At 38.6% G+C, this 24,158-nt stretch overlaps 1 protein-coding gene across 8 annotated transcripts in view; it reads right to left on the minus strand.

Moving 5' to 3' along the window:
• The window catches only part of PTPRM (protein tyrosine phosphatase receptor type M), a 698,330-nt gene that overhangs the window by 423,271 nt on the left and 250,901 nt on the right, over positions 1-24,158 (minus strand). For all 8 annotated transcript variants that reach the window (XM_026661212.1, XM_026661206.1, XM_026661202.1 and 5 more), the window contains exon 3: positions 9,530-9,801. In XM_026661212.1, coding sequence (XP_026516997.1) covers positions 9,530-9,801 — 272 coding nt within the window. The remainder of the gene's footprint in view (positions 1-9,529; positions 9,802-24,158) is intronic.

Raw genomic sequence — 24,158 nt, forward strand, 5'->3', positions numbered from 1 at the left:
GAATTAAGAGCATTCAAAAGTAAATGTCTCCAAACTTTGGCAGCCCTTGCTTTGAACAACTCAAGTCTGTTTATGTGGAACAGGAAAAAAATATGCCCGTGGCATTAATGGGTACTTTTTCAAAGTAATACACAGGAGATGCATGCTCAAATCCTGCTATTTTTTTAATCCTGCTTTTCTTTGGAAATTTATCCCTAATTGTTTTTCTCTACTGTGCTCAAGAAACATAAAAAAAAAAAGTTTGGAAGACATTTCACAGGTACACTCTATATTTGACCTTGGAGAAGTTGCATAAAGACACAAGTGTACCATGTTCCTTTGCTGCAATGGTTTAAATGACAAGAGTCCAATACAAAATGCAATATGTCACAATGACAATATGGAGCTAGTATAATATTAAAACAAGATAATGGGTTTTCTGCTGTTGAATAAACACTATAAAATCAAGGATCATGAATTTAAAATAAAATCTTGAGGTGACAGTATTCTTCATCATTCTTTGTCCTCACAACAGATATATGAATTGGTTTGTCCCATCTTAAAAAACCCGGCTTTAGTCGCAACTCCCAATAAAAGTTTCACTCCACCTTCTTTCTGCCCTTCATCTCTATACTAACTGAATGAATAGCAGCCTTAAACTCCTCTCATATAATTCCATTTGGGACCCCCAGTCCACAAATGTGGCTTCTTTTCCCTACACTCCACTAAACAACTCTCACCAAGGTCCCTAATGAACTCTTCCTGGACAAATATAAGGGCTTTTATTCCATCCTCTTCCTTCGTGACCCGCTAGCTTCCTTTGACACTGTTGACCATACTCCTCTTCTTGAAATCCTGTCAACTCTGGGCTTTCTTGGCTCTGCCCTCTCCTACCTATCTAACTGCTCCTTTGGTGTCTTGTTCACTCAGTGCTCCTGCTACTTCTCCCCCTTTCTGATGGGGGTCTCATTGGGCAGAGGTCCATAATCTTTATAACAAATCTACCTCTGGACACTGAACCAGTCTCTTTCTGTCCAAACTAAAATCTCAGCATGTTTTTCTGAATTCTCCTTGTGGGTCCAAACAACAACAAAAACTTACCATGGCCAAAAGAGAAAGACTGACAGTTTAAAACTCCATAAAACAATTTTTGCTAAAAATATATATGTAAGAATATTCTTCAGTTACAGCTAGTGACCCTTAATATCTAATTCTAAACTAAGGCCAAATTCTGCCCTCACTTATACCTCACACAATTCCATTTGATAAAGTGAGTTGTACAGGTTTCTATAGGCTCCTACTGTTTCCTACAGTATCCAGTGCAAGCCCATTTAAAGTTTCAAGGAAACAGTGTCCTACAAACACAAAATTGGTTCCACCACCACCAAAACTATCCTTCGAGAAATCTTTTGAAGAAAACAATGCAAAAGAGTAGTAGTATCCAACGCTTTTATAGCACATGGAAAAGAGGAGACTAAGGGGGGATATGATAGAGGTATATAAAATCATGAGTGGTGTGGAGAAAGTGAATAAGGAAAACTTATTTACTTGTTCCCATAATATAAGAACTAGGGGCCACCAAATGAAATTAATGGGTAGCAGGTTTAAAACAAATAAAAGGAAGTTCTTCTTCACACAGTGCACAGTCAACCTGTGGAACTCCTTGCCTGAGGAGGTCTATAACAGGGTTTAAAAGAGAACTAGATAAATTCATGGAGGTTAAGTCCATTAATGGCTATTAGCCAGGATGGGGAAGGAATGGTGTCCCTAGCCTCTGTTTGTCAGAGGGTGGAGATGGATGGCAAGAGAGAGATCACTTGATGATTACCTGTTAGGTTCACTCCCTCTGGAGCACCTGGCATTGGCCACTGTTGGTAGACAGGATACTGGGCTGGATGGACCTTTGGTCTGACCCAGTATGGCCATCCTTATGTTCTTATGTTCACTTTGCATACAAAGATCTCAAAGTGCTTTAGCAAAGGAGGTAATTATCATCCTCATTTTACAGATGGGGCAATGAAGGCAGAGAGAGGGGAACGGACTTCCCCAAGGTCATCCAGCAGCAGAGTCAGGCATAGAACTCAGAGCTCTATGCTCTGGTCCAACTGCCTGGGGGGGGGGAGGGGGAGAGGGAAGACATGTATCTGTGTTTCAACAGAGCAGAGGAACTTACTCCAAATCTTGCCCTTTAACATACGCAGATTTCTAGGTGAGCTCTGAGAAAGTATTGGAGGAGATTGCAGATACACACATCTTAAATAAATGACCAATAGGGCTTTTGTTGGAAAATATTCCAACAAGACTATTCATGCAAAGCTGGTTTTTCAACCAAATATATATTTTTTAAAAAGTGTCTGATTTTCATTAAAAAGTAAATTTTTTCATAGAAAAACTAACCAACCCAAACCCCAAATATCTGTAATTGGAAAAGCTGCTGCGCTGCCTCATGAGAGTTGTAGTTTGCAAGTCTCATGCCCCAAGTACTCCACTATGGGCTGGGTTCCCTAGACAGATTACATCTCCCAGGAGGTATCCTGGCCATGGACACCTATGAGGTATCTCAGTGATCAGAGAGACTATGGTGCATCATGGGAAATATAGTATGACAAGGTAGCCCGGCCAACACAGAATGGGAGCAAGAGGCACCCAAAATACAACTCCTACTGAGGCACCACAGCGGCATTGCTGAATAGTTTTTTTTTTTTTTTTCCAGTTTTCAAATTTTTTTTTCACTGAAGCTGAAATTGTTTTCATTTGCGCTGACATTTCCGGGGGAGGGGGAGAAGAAGAGGGGGACATTTTCCAAACACTACAATGGTCAGTAGTCTTCAGTCCAGAACCTATATGAAAGGCTGGAGCAAAGTTCTTGATTGCTCCAATATGCATATAAACAAACAAAGCTGTGAGCTTCTAAATACAAAATAAGTTCTCTAGAAATTTCATAGATAGAAATTGCAAGATTAGGATAGTTTAAACAAGACATTTATAACAGACCAGAGACACACTGAGTGATCTAAAATATTCTACCATACTCCCAGATAACATACCATAAAGGTACCATTGTATATAATGAAAAAAGCAGTGTTGGACTCTGTTGAACTACAGTTACTGTCACACAGGTGTTAGGTTTCAATCAATAGTAGTAGTACTAGTTGAAATACATTGGGCCAGATCACGCTCCCATTGAAGTCAATGGCCAGACTGCTGCCATCTTAAATAGAAACAGGACTGAGTCCTTTTTGACACATAATATGCATGTCAGTGAAGTGAAAGAGATACCACAACCAGCAGTGACATACCTCAGCCGAAAAGGCGTCACTGACATGCCTTTCACTTTATTCAAAGACATGACATGTGCTACAAAAAGCTGCAAATCCCTCTCACAGTATAATTTTCATCTGTCCACAGTGTTCTAAAATAATATTAGCATGTGCATCAGTAACTAGTATTCCCTTATACTCTGATTAATGATTGAAGATTATGGGCCAAAATTCTCTGGTGTAAATGAGGACGGCTCCATTTTTACCCATTTACTCCAGCAGGATATTTGACCCTACGTAGATCACACATTTTTAAAATTACTAATACACATATACTAGTACACAACAGTATAAAACTCATTAATGAGTTTATAAATCCCAAGTCACACTGAGTTTTAACAATAAATACTCCACTTCCACAAGTAAACATGCTGGTTGTCCATGTATACTAGAGTTAAAGACCAGATTTTTAAAAACATTACAAGCATAGGCTCAGCGTGATCGCACTTGCAAATAGATTATTGTAGATCAAAGAACTGGTAAGAGATATAAGTAGCTGTCAGTGTGTGAAAACACCCTCTTTGTGCAGACAATCACAGTAGCTGCATGAACAAAAGTACATGCAGAAATGCACATGTATGCTTGCAGGTTTGTCCTAAATGTCTATTGTCAAGAAAACATGACTCTAAATGTAAATAGGTGAGTTAGCTAACAGATGTATAAACATTTGCCTCCCTATATAATACCCATCATATGAACTGAGGAACTATTCATTTCAGCAGTGTAAAGACAGTTATATGATCAAACCATAATGTAACTTGGAGTCAAACAGCAGCCCTTTAGAGGTTTCCAGTTTCACATGCAGAGGGTTATGCAATTCAAAGTACATAAGTGTTCTGGGGGGTCATTTTGTGAAGGAGCTACTGGAAGGCCATAGCTTACTCCACAGAGTTATGCATGTGCATTTGATGGTTAATGCCTTCATTAGGTGACAAGGTTTAAACACAATAGATCAGATTCTGATCTCAGTTACACTGGTGGAAATTTACAGTGACTTCTGGGGAGTTATTTCATATTTACAATAGTGTAACTGAGATTAGAATTTGGCCCAGTATTCAAATTGTGTATCTAAGAAGTTTGCAATTACTGGCAGCTGACACTTAAATGCTGCTTTATATGCTTAAGTGAAAATCTGAATGCAGAATGGAAACAGGATGGTAATTGTAGGGGAATTTTAATTTTACATCCCAGGACAGGTAATTGCTTTCTTTGTATGCAGCACATCCTCGCCCCTCCCCTATGCTTTCTACTACACTTGTCCTCCCCTACTAGCTCCCTTCTTTGGCTGTATTTTTACACCATTACTAATTATTTCTGAATTTTTATCACCCTCATTTAAAAAAAAATAAAACACGAAACAGACTATAACTCCTTCATCCTGTATTTCTTGTGAAACCCATGTACAGTTTTTTCATCATTTTCCACTTGATGAGTTGCCTGGTCTGAAGAATGTAAACATTTTCATGCTAGACTCTCAACTTTGCATTTCATCACAGCTGACACAATATCTGAAGACAATACATGAGGCACATTAGTCAAAATAAAACAACATTCTAGCACAGCAATCTGCACTAAACAGGATAGTCCTTTGTTTCTTTGGAAATTATTTTGCTGCCTTATCAGTTCGGAAACAACTGGTTAAAACACTGATTTCATTTGCTCATGAAACACTATGCTGAATGTCTGGCTGAGAGATGTTTTACATCAGGCTATTCCTCAGATGCCTGCCAAACAGGAAATAGTGAAGCGGTTTAACATCACACCGTCCCTGATCCTGCCTGCTTCAGTGAAGAGCAAAATTAACTTTTCATTTCTGCCACTTCCCCTTCTATATGTGAACAAAGAAAGGGAGTTTGCTTATCATAATGCTTACTAGTGAAAATGTGCTGTTGGAGATAACTTGCCAGTTCCAAAGAACAAAAGGAATAAGTAATTTTTACCTCTAATGCATGACCTCACTTAGTAAATTCTTGCCTTTGTTGTTGCAAAGAAATTACAAAACTATTAGTCGACAGGTGGACTGTACCTCATTATAAACACTTTGTAATTCACATAATTTAAAAATATCTATTTGAAAAAGAGAAGGAAATAAAGTATATTCAGAAGTCTACTTAATGTAAGGATATAGAAGAAGTAGAAAAAACATCAATAATCCTGCGGGATTCCTGTTAGCTTTACATCCCAGGGCAGGTATTGGTTTCTTTGTTTACAACACATGCGCACCCCTCCCCTATGTATATACTATACTCCTCTCCCCATAGCTCTCTTCTTTGGCTGTATTTTACACTATCACTCTCCCCATCTAATATCATCCTGCTTCCAAATTTGAACATAAAGTAGCATTTAAGTGCCTACAGCCAACCTGAGCAATCCAAAGGAGGATGTCTTTCCATGCCAAACATTGAAAATGGGGCTTATAATATTTAAAGCTAGTGAAATGAATTGTATTTACGCAGGTTATTTTGTCCTATTTCTCTGACAACTGCCCAGCAACTCTGATTTTAAGGGTAGGTCAGAACTGATGGCAGACTCTTACTGATAGGACTTGGGTCAAATGTCTGCTTACTGTTGGACACGTAACTAAGTTTAAAACAAAGCAATTTTTAAAACTTGGATGACCCAGCCAGAGGTGCATCTTTTTAAAAATTTCTAGTAATAAACAACACAATTTAACAAGTTTTTTTTTTTTGTTTTTTTAAGCCCTTGGGACTTAAGGCAATGCTTAAAATTTTTGTCAGTTATAACATTTCTTTCTAGTTTTAAATGTATTAAGCCCAACTGATGCCACATATAAGCCACATGTGAACGTGAGTGTGACATTTACTGTACAAGAAACTTCACTCTTTGTACTTCCTGATAAACTATAACGTACAGGGTCTAAACCAAATTCCCAAGCACCAAGTACAGTACATTCAGGTAATGATGTGAATGACAATTTCAGCCAGTTTTGAAGAGACAGGATGGATCTAGCAGCAAAGAGTCCTGTGGCACCTTATAGACTAACAGACGTATTGGAGCATGAGCTTTCGTGGGTGAATACCCACTTCGTCGGATGCATGTAGTGGAAATTTCCAGAGGCAGGTATAAATATGCAAGCAAGAGTGAGTCAGGCTAGAGATAACAAGGTTAGTTCAATCAGGGAAGATGAGGCCCTCTTCTAGCAGTTGAGGTGTGAACACCAAGGGAGGAGAAACTGCTTTTGTAGTTGGCTAGCCATTCACAGTCTTTGTTTAATCCTGAGCTGATGGTGTCAAATTTGCAGATGAACTGAAGCTCGGCAGTTTCTCTTTGAAGTCTGGTCCTGAAATTTTTTTGCTGGCTACCTTTAAATCTGCTATTGTGTGTCCAGGGAGATTGAAGTGTTCTCCTACAGGTTTTTGTATATTGCCATTCCTAATATCTGATTTGTGTCCATTTATCCTTTTACGTAGGGACTGTCCAGTTTGGCCGATGTACATAGCAGAGGGGCATTGCTGGCATATGATGGCGTATATTACATTGGTGGACGTGCAGGTGAATGAACCGGTGATGGTGTGGCTGATCTGGCTATCTACACCAGCGACACCATCACAGGACCTAACCAGATCAGCCACATCATCAATAGAAGGAACGTTCTGTGAACATGCACAAACAACGTAATTGTATACGTTTTTGATTGTAGAGGTAACTTGTGTCGACGAAACTCTGAAGCATAGACAAAGCCTTAACAGTATGCCTAACTGACGATTTGCAACGTTAGCTGAGAAACTTACCAACCTGAACTCAACTGGGGTATATCGTATCTCACAATCTATGGAGTTGCACAATTACTTATGCTTAAAAAATTAAAGCACATTTTAATACTGCACACTGGTCTGACAACATAAAATAACTATGAAATAACAGATTTTTCTCCTATTAAAGAGGTAGCAAGCAGGTCATATATACTTAAAGAAACCAGATATTTTATTCTATTGCCCTCTGATGAAAACACATAGCCAATACTTCCTGACTGGTGCAGCTCTAAGTGAGAGGCAGGCTTCAAGTAGCAGCAATTTGAACAAGAATTAATTGAGGAATTAAATATATCTTAATCAGAATACTTAACAATTTAAGTTTAAATGACAAGTAATTAACCTATAATTAGCTTTGTTAGATGCAGGTTATCAAAGTGATTTATATATCTAGTACAGTAGTTTGCCATGTAGGGTAAAACCTACACAAGTAATTACCTGGTACAAAGAAAATGTATATTGGATGAAAATGATTACTATGCTCAGAGCCTGTACTTTTAAAGAGTCATTTCTAAATGGAAACCTGACATAAAAGATGCCAATAACACGAATAACTATAGGAACACAATATAACAAAATGCTAATTATTAAATCTTTTAAATGCTTTGCCTGTGTTTATGTTAATAATATGCAGGATAAAACCACTTTAAATACCAAATAAATACTAAGGTGTTTGACTAGAATTGGATTTACTCCACAATAATCAGTCTTGCTTTTATTCAGTTAGCATTAGTGGGAGTTACTTGCCTACATTTTTCATGAATCATCAGGAAAATAGACTCAAAAATGTTTTTAAGAGATCTGCATTGTACAAATACTATTCCTTTAAAAAACTATCATGTAGCCTGTGTTTATATTTATGGCTTAATTTTGATTTATTTGTTGGTAGGTACGCCGTGGGTATCCTATTAATGGATTGGAATTGTATAGCACTGTCATGTAGGTAGGTATCGCTACGATTATAAAAACAAAAAAAACCAAAACTATTGTTACATTACCTAGTCCATCCCTACACCAATGCAGGATGTTTTCCTGCAGTACTTTTATTTATTTGTACATTGTCCCATCATCTTTTATATATGCCAAGTAATGGGCTTCCATCACAATTGTTGCAAGACCACTGCACATTCTGCTATGGGTTTTTCCTGTCCCTGTTCTTTCTAGGAAATGGATCAGAGACAAGATGGCTGATGCCTTGTGAGGAGTCATAAATGCTGCAGCATCTGGTGGGTCACTGGGAAAGACACCCAAGTTCTGGATAGGATGTGAAAACCCACTCCCAGGGATTTTGTGACAAAAGATGAATGGTTAAGGAGTTCATTAGAGGGGAAGCTTTAAGAGCAGTGGGACCAAGGTAGGCGTGACACCAAAGAGTACAGAAACAGCTGTGGAGATTGTAATTTGATGGGGAAGCTGAGGAGACTATGACAGAGAGGATGCAACCAAAGAGACAGGAGATGCCGCAGCAATTGGGAACAGATAGATCCTTAGCTGGTGTAAATCAGAGTAACTATTCAAGTCACTGGAGCTACATCAATTTGCAATAGCTGAGGATCTTCCCCTGAGGCTGTGACTAAGCCTGAAAAGCCAGATTGCAGTTATCTAGGTAGCCTGAGCTACAGGCTTCTGTTAAACTGGTCCCAGTGGAGTGAAAAAAGCTATTTGGAAGTATCTTGATTCCTCGGACTTCAATTAGCTAAAATATATTAGTTGAAATTTGATGCAGATTATATAGATAGGGAGAGCACATGAATGTCTTTTGAGATTGCCTGTATCTCTATCAACATGGCATTTTAGCCTCATCCTAATGGTACAGAAATATTTTATTAGAAGTTTGTCAAAATCCCCTTTCCCCCCACATCCTTTTGGGGTGTAGGGTATAGGGTGTACATGTGTGTGTTTGTGGAATCGTGGTAAACTTTCCTACAGAGGGGTAGCATCTTAAGAAATGGCCACGTTAAGCTCCTACTACTTCACCTTTAGGCTCTAATCAGAAGAATGCTGCTGTAATCAAATTCTCTCAAAAACTGAAATTACAAACTGAAATTGCAATTCAGGCCTGTGGACTCGGACACATCTGGTTCTAGAGCCACAATTGAGTGTTATCAATATAAAGCAAAACAAACAAGCCTAACACTGTAAAATCTTCTGTTACTAAATTCTAATATTCCTGATGTACAGGTAATGGGTAAAATCCTGGGCCACTGAAATCAATGACAAATCATCCATTCTTAAATATTAAAATAAGCAAATATATATATTTAGCATCAACTGCAGAAAAGATCAATTAAAACAAACTGACCAACATAACATACATTAGATTTTACTCACTAATCAGGCCATCTAAGCCTGTATTCAGTCTTGCTGATGACAAAAAGCAAGTTGTAAATTTAGGCTGCAAATTCATTCAATATGAGAAACATTTAACAACAATGTTTAACAACAAATAAAATGTACCTGATAGAAATTAGGCCAAAAGGTGCTAATTGCCAGTTCTGCTCTGTTCCAAGTGCCAGTAGCTGCTCCAGACATGTTCCAGATGGGGTTACCAAGCGGACCATTATTGACCTTCACATAAACATTCAGAGAACCAGGATTGGACCCACTCTTGCTTGAAACATAGTAATGGAAATCGATACAATGCGTGTCATTTTCTTTTAGGTGGGGTAGCAGGAGGTGAGCTCTTTGTTCAGCAAACCTCCCAGAGGTGTTCACCAACATGAAAGATCCTGCAAAATAAACAGCCACAGTCTCAGAAACAGTTTTTGTCTGTTTAAATAGGGCATGATGGTGGCAGTAAATATGGAAAATAACAATTCTCCTCTATGTCTAATAATAGCACTTAGCATTTATACAAGGCCTTTCATTCAAGGATCTGAAGGACCTTTTCCAAGTGTAGTATGTATTGTAGAAGTATGGTAAGTATTATCTTCCTAATTTGACAGGTAGTGGCACAGAAAGGCTACAGGACTTGCCCAAGGCCACATGATGAGTCAACGGAAGTTAGGAATGGAATCCAGTGTCCCAGTCACTGCATTATTTGTGGGTACATGACTCCTATTGAAGTCCAGATGAATTATGCATGCACAAATGACGGGATGATCAGGCCCAAAGATCTCCTGAACTCCAGGCCCCTATTCGAACCACCACACTTTTGTGACTGATTAAATTTCACCTTCATCGAGGTGACACTTCTGCCCTATCAAGACTGTAGAACGGAAAAGATCAGACATGCTAATTAAGCTTTAAAAAAGTGGTTTGTGTTTGAATTTCTAAGTAAAAAACAAACAAGTAAATAACAGATCAGTAAAGTATATAGGTTGCACTCCTAAAGTGATTTAAACAGCATTCACATGATCTTAATCACCCTGCAAAAAGATTCTTCGTTTCATCAGTAACAAACTCATTCCACTGAAGCAAAAATTGGAAAAAAGGGATCGATTTACTGATGAATAGATTAAAAAAAGCTGTAACCACTGTAGAGCTCTTTGATTAGAATGATAAAAACGGTTTTCCAGAAATTCGTATTTTTGTATACAACTAAAACTTAAACCCTACATGGAGGCTTGTCTACCAATACTTATGTTATTGTTCCAAGGATGGACTTCAAATATGATTGAATGAATAATCTGAGTAGAGGACAATCTGACAGAAGACCATTTAAGATAACGGAACTTAAATTATGTTCCCCCCAACATGAAAATGAATATGTCATTGAAACTATGAGGTGTAAATGGATGATCGAGTAATTTCACAAAAATAAACTAGGATTCATTTTGCCTAAGCAAATTAGGAGCCTAAATCACATCTTTAGAAACGATTTTAGGAATTTAGGAGCCTAATTTCCATTTATTTCAATGAGACAGACTCCTTAAGTAATCTTTTGAAAATGGGACTTAGCACACTTGGAAACTTTACCCTAGATCTTTCATGCATCTTACATAGATATGAAGATTAAAGAACCTGGTTTTCTAGCTGTGTTAAACTATTAAAGAAGCAAAAATCCTGAAATCATTTTCATCCTACACAAAAATAATCCAGTCTCCAAAGTTGATAAAAACTACAATAAGCTGCGATAATGAAGGATCTGAACTGCTCGTGTATTATTGATTCCTTGTAAACTATTATTGCATAATATGATCATGTAATAGTAAACACTTTCACACACTGGGCCAAGGCCTGTTTGCTTTATTAACATGAATGGAAGTCATTGGGATTTCTTGCCTGATTAAAGTGAGCAAAGATTTGGTCCATACCATCATTTCTAGTTAATTTAAATTTAAATTTCCCAGGACTCTGAATATTGGCTGTCCATATATTCATGGAGAAGCTTGTTTATTTGTTTCTGTTTCAGCAGAGGGAAAAAAATCCTAATGCTTTTCCATCAAAAATCTGTTTTTTGTGACTCACAGATTTCAGTACATTTAATTCCTTTCATGTACACATCCAGGCATCTGAAGTATTTTTAGGCTATCCTGTGGCCTTAATAATCAATGCTGCAGGCGGGTGGGTGCATGCCAGTGGCTAAGGAAGGAGAGGAACCCTGCGTCAGACACAGTAACAGGAAGAAATCTGCCTGCTCTGGACACAGGTAGAATGCCTCTGGACTCACTGTGGGAGTACACTGAGGGGCAGTGATTATTTTAGCTTCTGGACTAATAACATGTGTTCCCTCCCTCTGTCAGCTGGTGTGCAATGGAACAGTACCAATGTTCCAATCCTTTACTATGTCAGACCTGGTCTGTAATGAAAAAAACTTAGGTCAACCAAGCTACGTCGCTCAGGGATGCAGCAGCAACTGTGCTGCTGTAGCGCTTGTAGCATACACACACCCTATCTATAGGAATACAAATTTCTTCAGTGCCTCGGTTCAGGAAGCACAATACCTGGGAACACAGTTGTCTTCTGCACAAAGGAGCAGAAGGGAGAAGGCTCCTGCCCTCATCTGAGCGCAAAGGCAGGTGACCAGACACTGTTTAGCGCTCAACCATTTTTATATTTATGTACCAAGATTTGTTTAGCATTATGGGTTTTTTTAATTTGTTTCTTTGCTTTTTTATGCATATAACAACATAATATGCTGCGACAAAGTTCCTCCTCTATCTTGGTGGGTCCTGCGCTTATTGGCGGATTTTCTTGCCTCAGAGATTCACCATGTGGGTTGGGGAACAGCACAGAGACCTTCCCCTCTGGGAGAACCCACAGTCCAGGTCAATTGGGAGGTTTGGGGGGAACCCGGGCCCACACTCTACTCCGGGTTCCAGCCCAGGGCCCTGTGGACTGCAGCTGTCTATAGTGCCTCCTGTAACAGCTGCATGACAGCTACAACTCCCTGGGCTACTTCCCCACGGCCTCCTCCAAACACCTTCCTTATTCTCACCACAGGACCTTCCTCCTGGTGTCTGATAACGCTTGTGCTCCTCAGTCCTCCAGCAGCACACCCTCTCACTCTCAGCTCCTTGCGCCTCTTGCTCCCAGCTCTTCACACTCGCACCACAAACTGAAGGGAGCTCCTTTTTAAAACCCAGGTGTCCTGATTAGCCTGCCTTAATTGATTCTAGAAGCTTCTTAATTGGCTCCAGGTGTCCTAATTAGCCTGCCTGCCTTAACTGGTTCCTGATTACTCTAGTGCAGCCCCTGCTCTGGTCACTCAGGGAACAGAAAACTACTCATCCAGTGACCAGTATATTTGCCCTCTACCAGACTCCTGTACCCCACTGGTCTGGGTCTGTCACAATGCACAAGTATCTTGATTTCAGCTCCTGTTCTTTGCTGATTGGCTGAAGTGCTGATGTGTAAAGAATTACGAGTAGGCAAGCACCTACAGAGGCAGGCTCTATTAATTTTTGATAACACATTTTCTCAATGTTGATAACATTGAAGGGAAGGGTTACAATAAAAAGTACGCCTCTCCCCCACAAATGGTCAATTATGAAAACAAAACGGCTACATTTGAAAACTCTGTGCTAGATTGTTGCTTAAAAATAGAGAGGAGGGCAAGATTTGTTTTCTTAGTATCTAGTGATTAATTTTCATTCTGTCAGAATCCAGGACACACAGTACGCAGCTCAACTTATACTTGTGTATATTCCAAGTATTAGACTTTTAAATAAAAAAAAATCTGGATATAATTTCTTTTATCCAACAAAACAATGTTTAAAGTGTTTATGGGCTGCGTTAGCAAAGAACTGAGGAGGATTTGCACATTATTCTACCATTTGCAGTGTCAGAAAAATAATCCTTATTTTCTTAAATCATTTAAAATCTCATCCAAGCATTTCTGTGACAACATGGCACAGTTTTCTACATTCAAGTATTACGAATCATAAAACTCTTATATGACTACATTAGAATCACTTCGTTTTCCAAAGCTTGAATGGATGAGTTATATATTCCTTGAAACACATGAACAATCATCAGTGGACTAAGAAAAGAGAGACACTGTCAACCCATAGTGAAAATGACTTTTGAGACCCAACTTGTTAAAAGGAAACAAGCAAGCAATAAACTTCCCAATAAACAGAAGAAATCCTATTGGTTCCATTTAGAAAAGGGATGTGATTCCCTTTATAAGAAAAGTGAATCTTTAATGAAAACTAAATTAAGTTATAGTATGACATTTAGATGAGCTGTTTTAGCTGCTTATCTAGAAATTATTTGGCAATTATTATTTTTTAACTCATGAGGCAAGAAGTAGCTGAGAGTAAAGTAAATTCAGCCTTTTAATATTTTGATTAAACTAATGGTTTCAGGAAATGAGATACAAGTAGTGTAATAGAGCCATGACAGGCAGCCTGCTTCAGAAGGGTCTTATGGGACTATTTGATTTCCCACCTGTGAAGGTATTAATGACCAACAACTTTGAAGGTGAAGCCATCTTTCTGTTCAAGGACCAGTATACACACTCACAGTGCAAACTTTTTATATAGATTCAAAGAGTTTAGGGACATGAGGCTTGTCTAGTTTGACCTCCTGTACAACACAGGCCATTACATTTCATTCAGTTACCCCCTGTATTGCGCCAAACACCTTGTGTTTCACTAAAGCATATCTTGTTTTTGACTAAAACATATCTTCCAGAAAGGCACCCAGTCTTGATCTGGAGACATCAAGAGATGGAGAATTTAACACTTTCCTCAGTAATTTGTTCCAATGGGTAATCACCTAACCGCTAAAAATGCGTGCCTTATTTCTAATGAGAATTTGTCTGACTGTTGTTCTTATGCCTTTCTCTGCTAGATAAAAGAGACCTTTAGTACTTAATATTTTCTCCCCAGGAAAGTATACTAATCAAGTCACCTCTCAGTGTTGTTTTTGATAACCTAAACAGATTGAACTCTAGATCTCACACTGTAGGGCATTTTCTCCAGACCTCAAATCGTTGTAGTCTCGGTCTTCTTCACCCTTTCCAATTTTTCAACATCCTTTTTAAAATGTGCAGACCACAACCGTACACAGTATTCCCGTTTGTCTTGCCAATACTATATACAGCAGTAAAATCATCTCCCTATTCCTAATCACCACTCCCCCATTTATCCAACAATCACATTCGCCCTTTTTGCCACAGCATCACAATAGGATTGTATGTTGAGTTGCAATCTCTAAATCTCTTTCAGAGCCAGGATAACATTCCCCATTCTGTAGGTACGACCTTGTTCTTAGATATGTGACTTTGCATTTGGCAGTATTAAAATGCATTTTATTTGCATGGGCCCAGCTTACCAAGCAATCCAGATCACTTATCATTATTTACTATTCTGCCAATCTATGCGTCATCCACCAATGTTATCAGCAAAGATTTTATATTTGCTTCCAGATCACTGATGAAAATGTTGAACATTGGGCCTAGTACCAATCCCTGTGCAACCCCTTCCCCCACTCCCTGAAACATCTCTATTTGATGATTCCCAATTGCCAACTACTTTTTGAGATCTGTCAGTTAGCCGGTCTTTATCTTTAATAAGATGTGCATTATTGTACAGTGCTAATTTTTCATCAGCACCTTCTCTGATATGAAAAAGATCACCATTGATGGTTGCAAAATGACATAGGACAAATTCAAAATCAGGGGTAAATAGAAGCAACTCCATTGAAATCAGTGCAAGAACAACGCATCCGAGTTTGGTCCTTAATAAGTATATCTAGTTAAATCTTGCATCTCCCCTGTGAGAATAATCTCATATATTAAACTGGCAAGGTTTGGACAGAAAACATTAAATACATTTTCTTAAAACATAGACAAAGTGTATACAGGAAAGACAAATGCAAATTGAACCCATTAAAATATTTTCTATGAAGCATTTGAAAACCTAATCAACTTATCTTCAAAGGTAAGTCATGTAGAAATTCTCTCTATCAACTTTTACTATTCTCATCTGTTACATTGATTGCTAAAATATTGCTCTGCCAGATGGTTATATAAATATTGTGTATGTGGATAAATTAGATAAATTAGTGGATAAACACACTGTTTTGACTGCAAAAGCAAACCAGTCTTGACTTTCTCAGCTACAAAGAATGAAAAATTATGGCATACTTTGCAAGAGAGATGGCATTTCAGCTCTACAGAAAGGTTTATCACATATTGTACAGTATACAGAAGATGCAATATGAGAACGGCACTGCATTAAATTAACTTGACTGCTCATCAGTATCATCCAGACAGAAACATGCATTATTAAGAAAAGATCACCTGTAAGAAAATATGAAATTTATTGGGTTACCCAAAGGAAAAATATAATACTCAATGTGCATTTTTAGTAGAAAAACATTGCAAATGTGCCAACAACTACAGAAGTGCTTGGTTTACAATAAATTATTTACTTAGATGTAATACTCATGTTTAAATATGAGGTTTATTATGGTAATTAAGTCAAAAAGTTTAAATGTGTGTTTCTAGTACAAGACACCTAAATCCATATTTAGACACCTATATGTAAATGAAAGTGGCCTGCTTTTCAGAGGTACTGAACACCAACAACTCCCACTGAAGCCAAAACAGGAGCGCTCAGCATCTGTGAAAAATCAGACTGCTTTTATTTAGGTGTACATAGAGTCACCCATGTATTTTGTTCATCTATAGTCAACATTTTGACTATAGAGTCTAAATAAATTAAATAATGGATGAATTAAAAAAAACCAAACACATAAATCAGTGGTTCAACAATTGTTTTCAAAACATGCATATGCTTCAGCAGTAATTCAGTAAGTACTTGGTTCTTCATTCAGCACTGAAAAGTTTAGTGTTTCATATGAAAACCATCAAAATATTACCTCCAAAAAGGTGAAAGATAAGAAAGAGAACAAAAACTAAAGAAAGAGCAAACAAAAGCATCTATTCTAGACACAAAACATCCCTGTAACTTTCATTATCATCAATGGAAGTTTTAGGTGAGAGAAGTACCAACGGAAGCAAAGACCCTGTCTGTAATCTTTATTTCACCAGCTATTCCAAGTAATAAATAATAAAGCTCTGCTTGAGTTTCTTACATAAAAAGGTATGACCAAAAGATGGAGTGGCCCAAGAACAGTGAATGGGTCTAGTTTGTACTAAATAATCTGACAACTGGAATAGCAATATACTCTCCTACAAAAATGATGGAAATGGCACAAGAGATATTTTGCAGTCACTTCTGCAAGTTCTCACAGTGTCACATCAACTTGTTGAAAGACAGTTTTTATATCTGGAATGTCAAATCCAATAAAACTGAATGCAGCACCATTTTTCACGCAAGAAAAAAAATGCCTATAGAGTGGAGAAATCTGCTTTGTTGGTTTTTCATGACTCCTGTACAGTGATCAGTTTTCCCTCTGGACCATGACAATACATGAAATCTACCCTGGAAAAGTAATTTTACTGAAATGGTAATGCAGTAGGTGAAATATTGGGGTATCATTTGTTCATGCATGATTGAATGATGGTTTTGGCTCTCAATATTTAAAAGAAGAGTGTTAAACACAACAGCGAAACAGATCTGGTCTTCAGATACTTTTTCATATATGAACTTCAACTCAGAAATATTTTGTTATGAAGTGTCTAGATCAGGCTGGTGAGTAGGATGTTATTAAATCAAGCATGCTGAGCTACCTTATTACATGAATAAAATGGTTTCATTTGATTAAATACATAGCTTTACTTATAATAAAAATTATTCATTATTATCTTTAATAAAAATGTCTGGCATCCTGGTGGCATTGCAGAGAAGTAAAGTCAGAGACGTGGATTTAGAAAAGGTTAGATTCAAGAAGCTGGTAGGTTAGATTTTGTTTGGCTTTCAGTTCTGTGCAATGTACAGCGTTCTGGAAAAACAAACGCTGTTCTAAATCACAACTTTCTTCACTGCTGCATTTCAAGTCACGATCTTTGTTACAACAGAACAGAGCTTTTTTAAATAAATGTGGTGCTGGCAGCAGCACAGCAGAGGTAAAAAATGTAGAGTAGTAGTAAGCAAAGAAGTTTTAGCTGCCATTTAAATAGTCAGATTTTCACACACAAAAAACAACAACAACATAAGTTAACATAAATCTAAAAGAAAATTTGCAGTGTGTAACCAAAACGATTATTCAATGTTTGAACTCCCTCTCCTTTCCACATCAAGAAATACAACAAGTATTAACTAATTCAGTGTAATTTAAATCACATTTAGCTTGGACGTTATTTCTACTCAGGAGCATCATTTTCCACTGAAATACCGTGCAGCAGATCCTCAGCTGGTATAAATTGGTATATCGCCACTAAAGATCTGTCCTAGTACAATTCATCATATACACCTAGTCTATCATGGTTATCCTGTAACACACTTATACACCATCGGATTCTTAACCACTACCCCTATTTTGGTACCATTTTTCTATTTAATAAATGTACAGTTTATAACCTTGTATAATACATTATTTAAAATAACAATTACCAAGCTGAGACTCATCTTCTCATCAGCTTCCAAAGCTACTATCCTTCAGTTTTTCAAATACTAAATCTTTTTGTAAACAATTAAAAGTTCAACTATTTTATCTTGAATCACTTATACTACACACAGAAGCAATCCATCATTACCCATTGTTGTATCTTGATTTTAAGCCAAATAACTGTTTACCACTTTCAGTAATCTCAATCTCCTCCATTTTATCCTCATGAATGCACTGTTAACATGTTGATCAAATACAAATGAGAAACCACCATTTGTGTCTTTAGTCATTTTTTAAGTACAAATAATTCCTTACTTTACTGCCATCTTAATACATCCAATGTTTCTCTCTTTTCTTCAATCCTCCATATTTAAAGAATTTCACTGTTTATCTTAATAGCCTTTGTTTGGTTGTCTTACTCTTCGAAGACTGTTTACATTCTCAGTGCTTCTTATGACACTAATATTACTTTTATCCTCCATGGGTTTTTCTAAATTCTTCTGAATCAAACACTGTAAACATTTATAGAAAAAGCAGTTTGGACAAAGTCTGTGCAAAGACTTTGATTATGAAAGAAAATAACAGCGTGTGGATAAACGTAGAGGGAAGCATTTACAGTTTCAAACTGATCCAGAATTCTAGTAGTGCCTCTCCGCCCTCCCCAAAAAAGTAAGAGTATCCCCACATTAGAGTATCATTGTATTGTATTGTTATTTTTATTATCATAATGCCTATGAGACCTACTCACGCACCAGGACCCTACTACGCTAGACGCTGTATAAACAAAGAGACAGTCCCTCCCCCAAAGAGCTCACAATCTAAGGTTAATGATCTGCAATTAATAAAACGTAGCTTTCTGTGTGAATTAAAAATTGAAAAAAGAATATGAAGATCATAGTGGAAGAGAAATGAAAAGAAGTTAGAGTGAAGAAAGAGATGGGGAAAAGGGTAGCAAGTGAAGAGACCCACAAGACTGGAGATGCAAACCTAAAATGTAGTCTGATCCTGGTAGGGCTTTTGTAATGTGAAGATGTCTTGCACCATCTCCCAGGACCATGAGGACAAGTTCAGGTTGGCTCTTCTAGTGTAGGTGACTTATTTTTTCATTTTAACAAGAGATGAGAAATCCAACCTCCACTCTTTGAAACTGGGGGAGGATGCAGTTCTTTCCATTGTCTCAGTAACACTGTTTCATATAAGGCAAGATGAGATGGAATATAGATCATCCCCACACCCAGACTGAAGACAGATTTTAAACAGAATGAGTAATTGAGTGCTTTTAATATATAGGTGGAGAGGGTTGCCCTCATGGGACTGTCACGGCAGTCCCAAAGGATGTGTTTAGTGAGGCACTTAAGCAGTTGTGTTTTCAGCAGTTCTGGGGAGGTTGATGTTTTATAATCTGTCTGGTGTCCTGTAGAATATGTTCAACATTTTGCTTTGGGGTTAGACTTGTGTAGAAGTGCATTTTACAAAGCAACTGATTTGTTCCCAAATTTCATCTAGTGAAGACGCGATAAAATCGATCCCCGATCGCTCTGCTGTCAACTCCGGAACTCCACCGCGGCGAGAGGCGGAAGCAGAGTCGACGGGCGAGCGGCAGCGGTTAATTCGCCGCCGACCTCACGGCCAGGTAAATCGACCGAAGATACGCTGACTTCGGCTACGCTATTCATGTAGCTGAAGTTGCGTATCTTAGGTCGACCCCCCCCCAGTGTAGACCTAGCCTGAGAGAGATTCCAAGTTCTTCATTCCACTTTGCCCTGAATAAAGAGAAGTTGACTAGTAAATAGCCTCTAGCAACTGTTAAAATCCAACAGTAAAGTGTGAATGTCTACCTACCTGCTCTTGAATTATATTTCTGAAATGGGACTAGGAAAATTTATTCATGTTCACCTGAAAATTTCCTTTTTTCAAGTAAAAAGGTCCACAGATCCATCACAATGGGTACTTCAACCTGTTACAGCTTGGAAGCAGAAACAAACTATGAGTCACGGCCAGCACGGCCCTGTCCTCCTGAAGTTCCCTCCCAATTGAGATAACTTCCACACACAGAATTATTCAGATCTACTTTCCTAAATTATAGATTGCGTTAAATATATTCTGAGGAAAAAGCACATTTTTCCCTTCTGCAGAGCATGGTAAATTCCATCTATCAACAACAAACCCAAATTCTTGGATGTAAATTTCCATCTGTTCTGGAAAATCCATTTGCCTCCAAGGTGGACTAGATTTGTGGGCTTCATTGCTCAAAAAAAGGGAAATTTTCAGGTAAGCACAAACATATGTGTGGTGAAAGAACAGGTTAAGGACTATTTAGAAAAGCTGGACATGCACAAGTCCGGGGTCCAGATCTAATGCATCCGAGGATGCTGAGGTAATTGGCTGATGTGATTGCAGAGCCATTGGCCATTATCTTTGAAAACTCGCGGCGATCAGGGGAGGTCCCAGACAATTGGAAAAAGGCAAATATAGTGCCTATCTTTAAAAAAAAGGGAAGAAGGAGAAACCAGGGAAGTACAGACCAGTCAGTCTCACCTCAGTTCATGGAAAAATCATGGAGCAGGTCCTCAAGGAATCCATTTTGAAGCTCTTGGAGGAAAGGAAGGTGATCAGGAACAGTCAACATGGATTCACCAAGGGCAAGTCATGCCTGGCCAACCTGATTGCCTTCTATGATAAGAACTGTCGCTGTGGATATGGGGAAAGCAGTGGACATGATATATTTTGACTTTAGCAAAGCTTTTGATACGGTCTCCCACGGTATTCTTGCCAGCAACTTAAAAAAGTGTGGATTGGATAAATGGACTATAAGGTGGATAGAAAGCTAGCTAGACTGTCAGGCTCAATGGGTAGTGATCAACGGCTCAATGTCTAGTTGGCAGAGTACCGCAGGTGTCGGTCCTGGGGCCAGTTTTGTTCAACATCTTCGTTAATGATCTGGATAATGGGATGGATTGCACCCTCAGCAAGTTCGCAGATGACACGAAGCTGGGGGGAGAGAGAGATACGCTGGAGGGTGGGAATAGGGTCCAAAGTGACCTAGACAAATTGGAGGATTGGGCCAAAAGGAATCTGATGAGGTTCAACAAGAACAAGTGCAGAGTTCTGCACTTAGGACAGAAGAATCCCATGCACTGCTACAGGCTGGGGACCAACTGGCTAAGCGGCAGTTCTGCAGAAAAGGACCTGGGGATTACAGTGGATGAAAAGCTGGATATGAGTCAGCAGTGTACCCTTGTTGCCAAGAAGGTTAACGGCATATTAGACTGCATTAGCAGGAGCATTGCCAGCAGGTGGAGGCAAGGGGATTATTCCCCTCTATTCGGCACTGGTGAGGACACATCTGGAGTACTGTGTCCAGTTTTGGGCCCCCCACTACAGAAAGGATGTGGACAAAGTCCAGCGGAGGGCAACGAAAATGATCAGGGGGCTGGGACACATGACTTTTGAGGAGAGGCTGAGGGAACTGGGCTTGTTTAGTCCTCAAAAAAGAAGAGTGGGGGGGGGGCTGGGGCAGGAGGGGGGAGAACTACGTGAAGGGGGGTTCCAAAGAGGATGGAGCTAGGCTGTTGTCAGTGGTGGCAGATTACAGAACAAGGAGCAATGGTCTCAAGTTACAGTGGGGGAGGTCTAGGTTGGATATTAGGAAAAACTACTTCACTAGGAGGGTGGTGAAGCACTGGAATGGGTTACCTAGGGAGGTGGTGGAATCTCCATCTTTAGAGGTTTTTAAGGCCCGGCTTGACAAAGCCCTGGCTGGGATGATTTAGTTGGTGTTGGTCCTGGACTAGACCTCCTAAGGTCTCTTCCAACCCTAATCTTCTATGATTCTATATCTTCCTATTCTTCTTCATGTTAAGGGCCACAGATCCATTACAATGTGATTTTCACAGCAGTGTGCCTACAGGGTGAGAAGGAGGATCATCCTTTAAATATAGACATCCAAAAATAAGGCTGATTATATAGAAACATTACCTCTATCGTCCTCTGGGCAGTAAGGCAGGGGGAAGACTTCTGCCAAAAGAAAAGATGTAATACTAAGACTGCAGAACTTAGTGAACTTACATATTGAGGGTACGTGGCCATCCAGCAGATCTCGGTACAGGAGGCATGACTATTCTGCCCGGAGACTCTCAGTGCTCCTGAGGTCTGGACTATGATGCTTAACCAAAAGGAGGAATATTTCCTAATTTATCTAGGGAATGAATTCCAGGAAAACTGTGAGGACTGCCACTCTGAATTCAAAGTACACTACTGGGTCTCGTTAAAGAAAGATGAATTTTTAATTTGGAGTTGGGAGCTAATTGGCAATAATAGCCATCAGAAGGCTTATTCTCTACAAGAGTTCAATCTGGGTAGTATTGAGGAACAGAATGAGATTCCATGATCATGCTTTATTTTTATGATCTTGAAGGATTGCAAAAAGATTGATGCCCTAAGAAAACATTTAGCATTAGTATGAATACATGGATTATAGTATTATTAATTATTATTATTATAGTATTATATATGGAAAAGAGGACTTGACAAACAAACCTGATTTCATTCTTTGAGATTGCAAGTTTGGTTGATACAGGTTACATGTGTAAATGTCACATACTTGGTACTATACACCATTCTGATTAAAATTAGCACTATATAATATCAGCAAAGCACACGCTAAATGGATAAAGAACTGGTTAACTGACTGACCTTAAAAAGTAATCGTCAATAGGAATCATTATCAAATAGGTATGTTTCTAGTGGCGAAGCAAAGAATTGGTACTCATCCCCAAGCTGTTCATCATTTTTATCAATGATTGGAAAGTGAATATAAAATCACTGCTGATAAAATTTGCAGATGACACAAAGATTGGCAGAATGGTAAATAATGAGGAGGACAGGGCAGTCACATGGAGCCACTGGATCACTTGGTAATCTGTACCCACTGAAACAAAATATATTCTAATACAGCCAAATGCAAAGTTATACATCTAGGAACAAGGAATGCAGACCATACCTACAGAATGGGGGATGGGGAAAGCAGTGGCTCTGAAAAGCATCATAGTGGACAAGTAATTTAATATGAGCTCCTACTGTGATGATGTGCCAAAAAGGGCACTGTGATCCTTAATATAAACAGGTGAGTTGGGAGATGATTTTACCTTAGCATTAGTGAGATGAATACTGTGTACAGTTCTGGTCTGCACATTTTAAGAAGGATGTTGAATAATGGGAGAGGGTGCAGAAAAGACTTGAGGACTGGAGAAAATGCCTTAAAGTGAGAGACTTAAAGAGTTCAGTCTGTTTAGTTCATCACAAAGAACACTGAGACGTGATTTTATTACACTGTATAAGTACCTTCCTGGGGAGAAAATGTAGGGAATTAAAGGGCTCTTAACTAGCAGAGAAAGGCATAACAAGAACCAAATGATGGAAGTTGAAGCCAGACAAATTAAAAATAAGGCACGCTCTTACCAGTGAGGGTGGTTAACCATTGGAACCACCAACCAAGGGAAGTGATAGTTTCTCCATCTCGATGTCTTCAGATCAAGACTGGATGCATTTTTGAACGATATGCTTTAACCAAAATGCAAGTTATTGGGCTCAATACTTTGGTAACTGTGAAATTTAATGGCCTGTAATATAAAAGAGTTCAAACTACTTGATATCTTCTGGCCTGAAACTCTATGAATATATGGAACTCCTCTTAATCTACCTGCGTTAGTTCTTGCACAGGCCTTCCCAAATGATCCAGTGCTTTGGGCAGAGGCTTCTATTGTTTCAGGTGGCAAAAAAAAAAAAGCAGCATTAAAAAAAGCAGCATCTAATGCTCCCTCATTTAATGAAAAGTGGCTAGCATGCCCATCAGCTTCAAGAGGTCTGCAATTGCAAATATATCAAAGCACAGTTGCTGGCAACTAACAACACTGCCAGCATAACAATATATACACTCGGTAACATTTCTACATTTAAATGAACTTTAAAATTTTCAAGTAAGATCATTTTTCTCATTAAATGGATATGCTTTTTTCCCCCCAGAGGTAATTTTCTCACTTCCTGCAGGGTTTTTGACAACAGATATTCTAGGGGCATAGAAAGCGCTGACAAGTGATGCTGCAAGCATACTCAACTGATTCTTTGTAAATGGTATCCAAAATATATAGCATGAACCTCCAAAATATGTAGCATATGATCA

The sequence above is a fragment of the Terrapene carolina genome, unplaced genomic scaffold (assembly GCF_002925995.2).
Source record: "Terrapene carolina triunguis isolate 2854851 unplaced genomic scaffold, T_m_triunguis-2.0 Scaffold58, whole genome shotgun sequence".
Lineage (NCBI taxonomy): Eukaryota > Metazoa > Chordata > Testudines > Emydidae > Terrapene > Terrapene triunguis.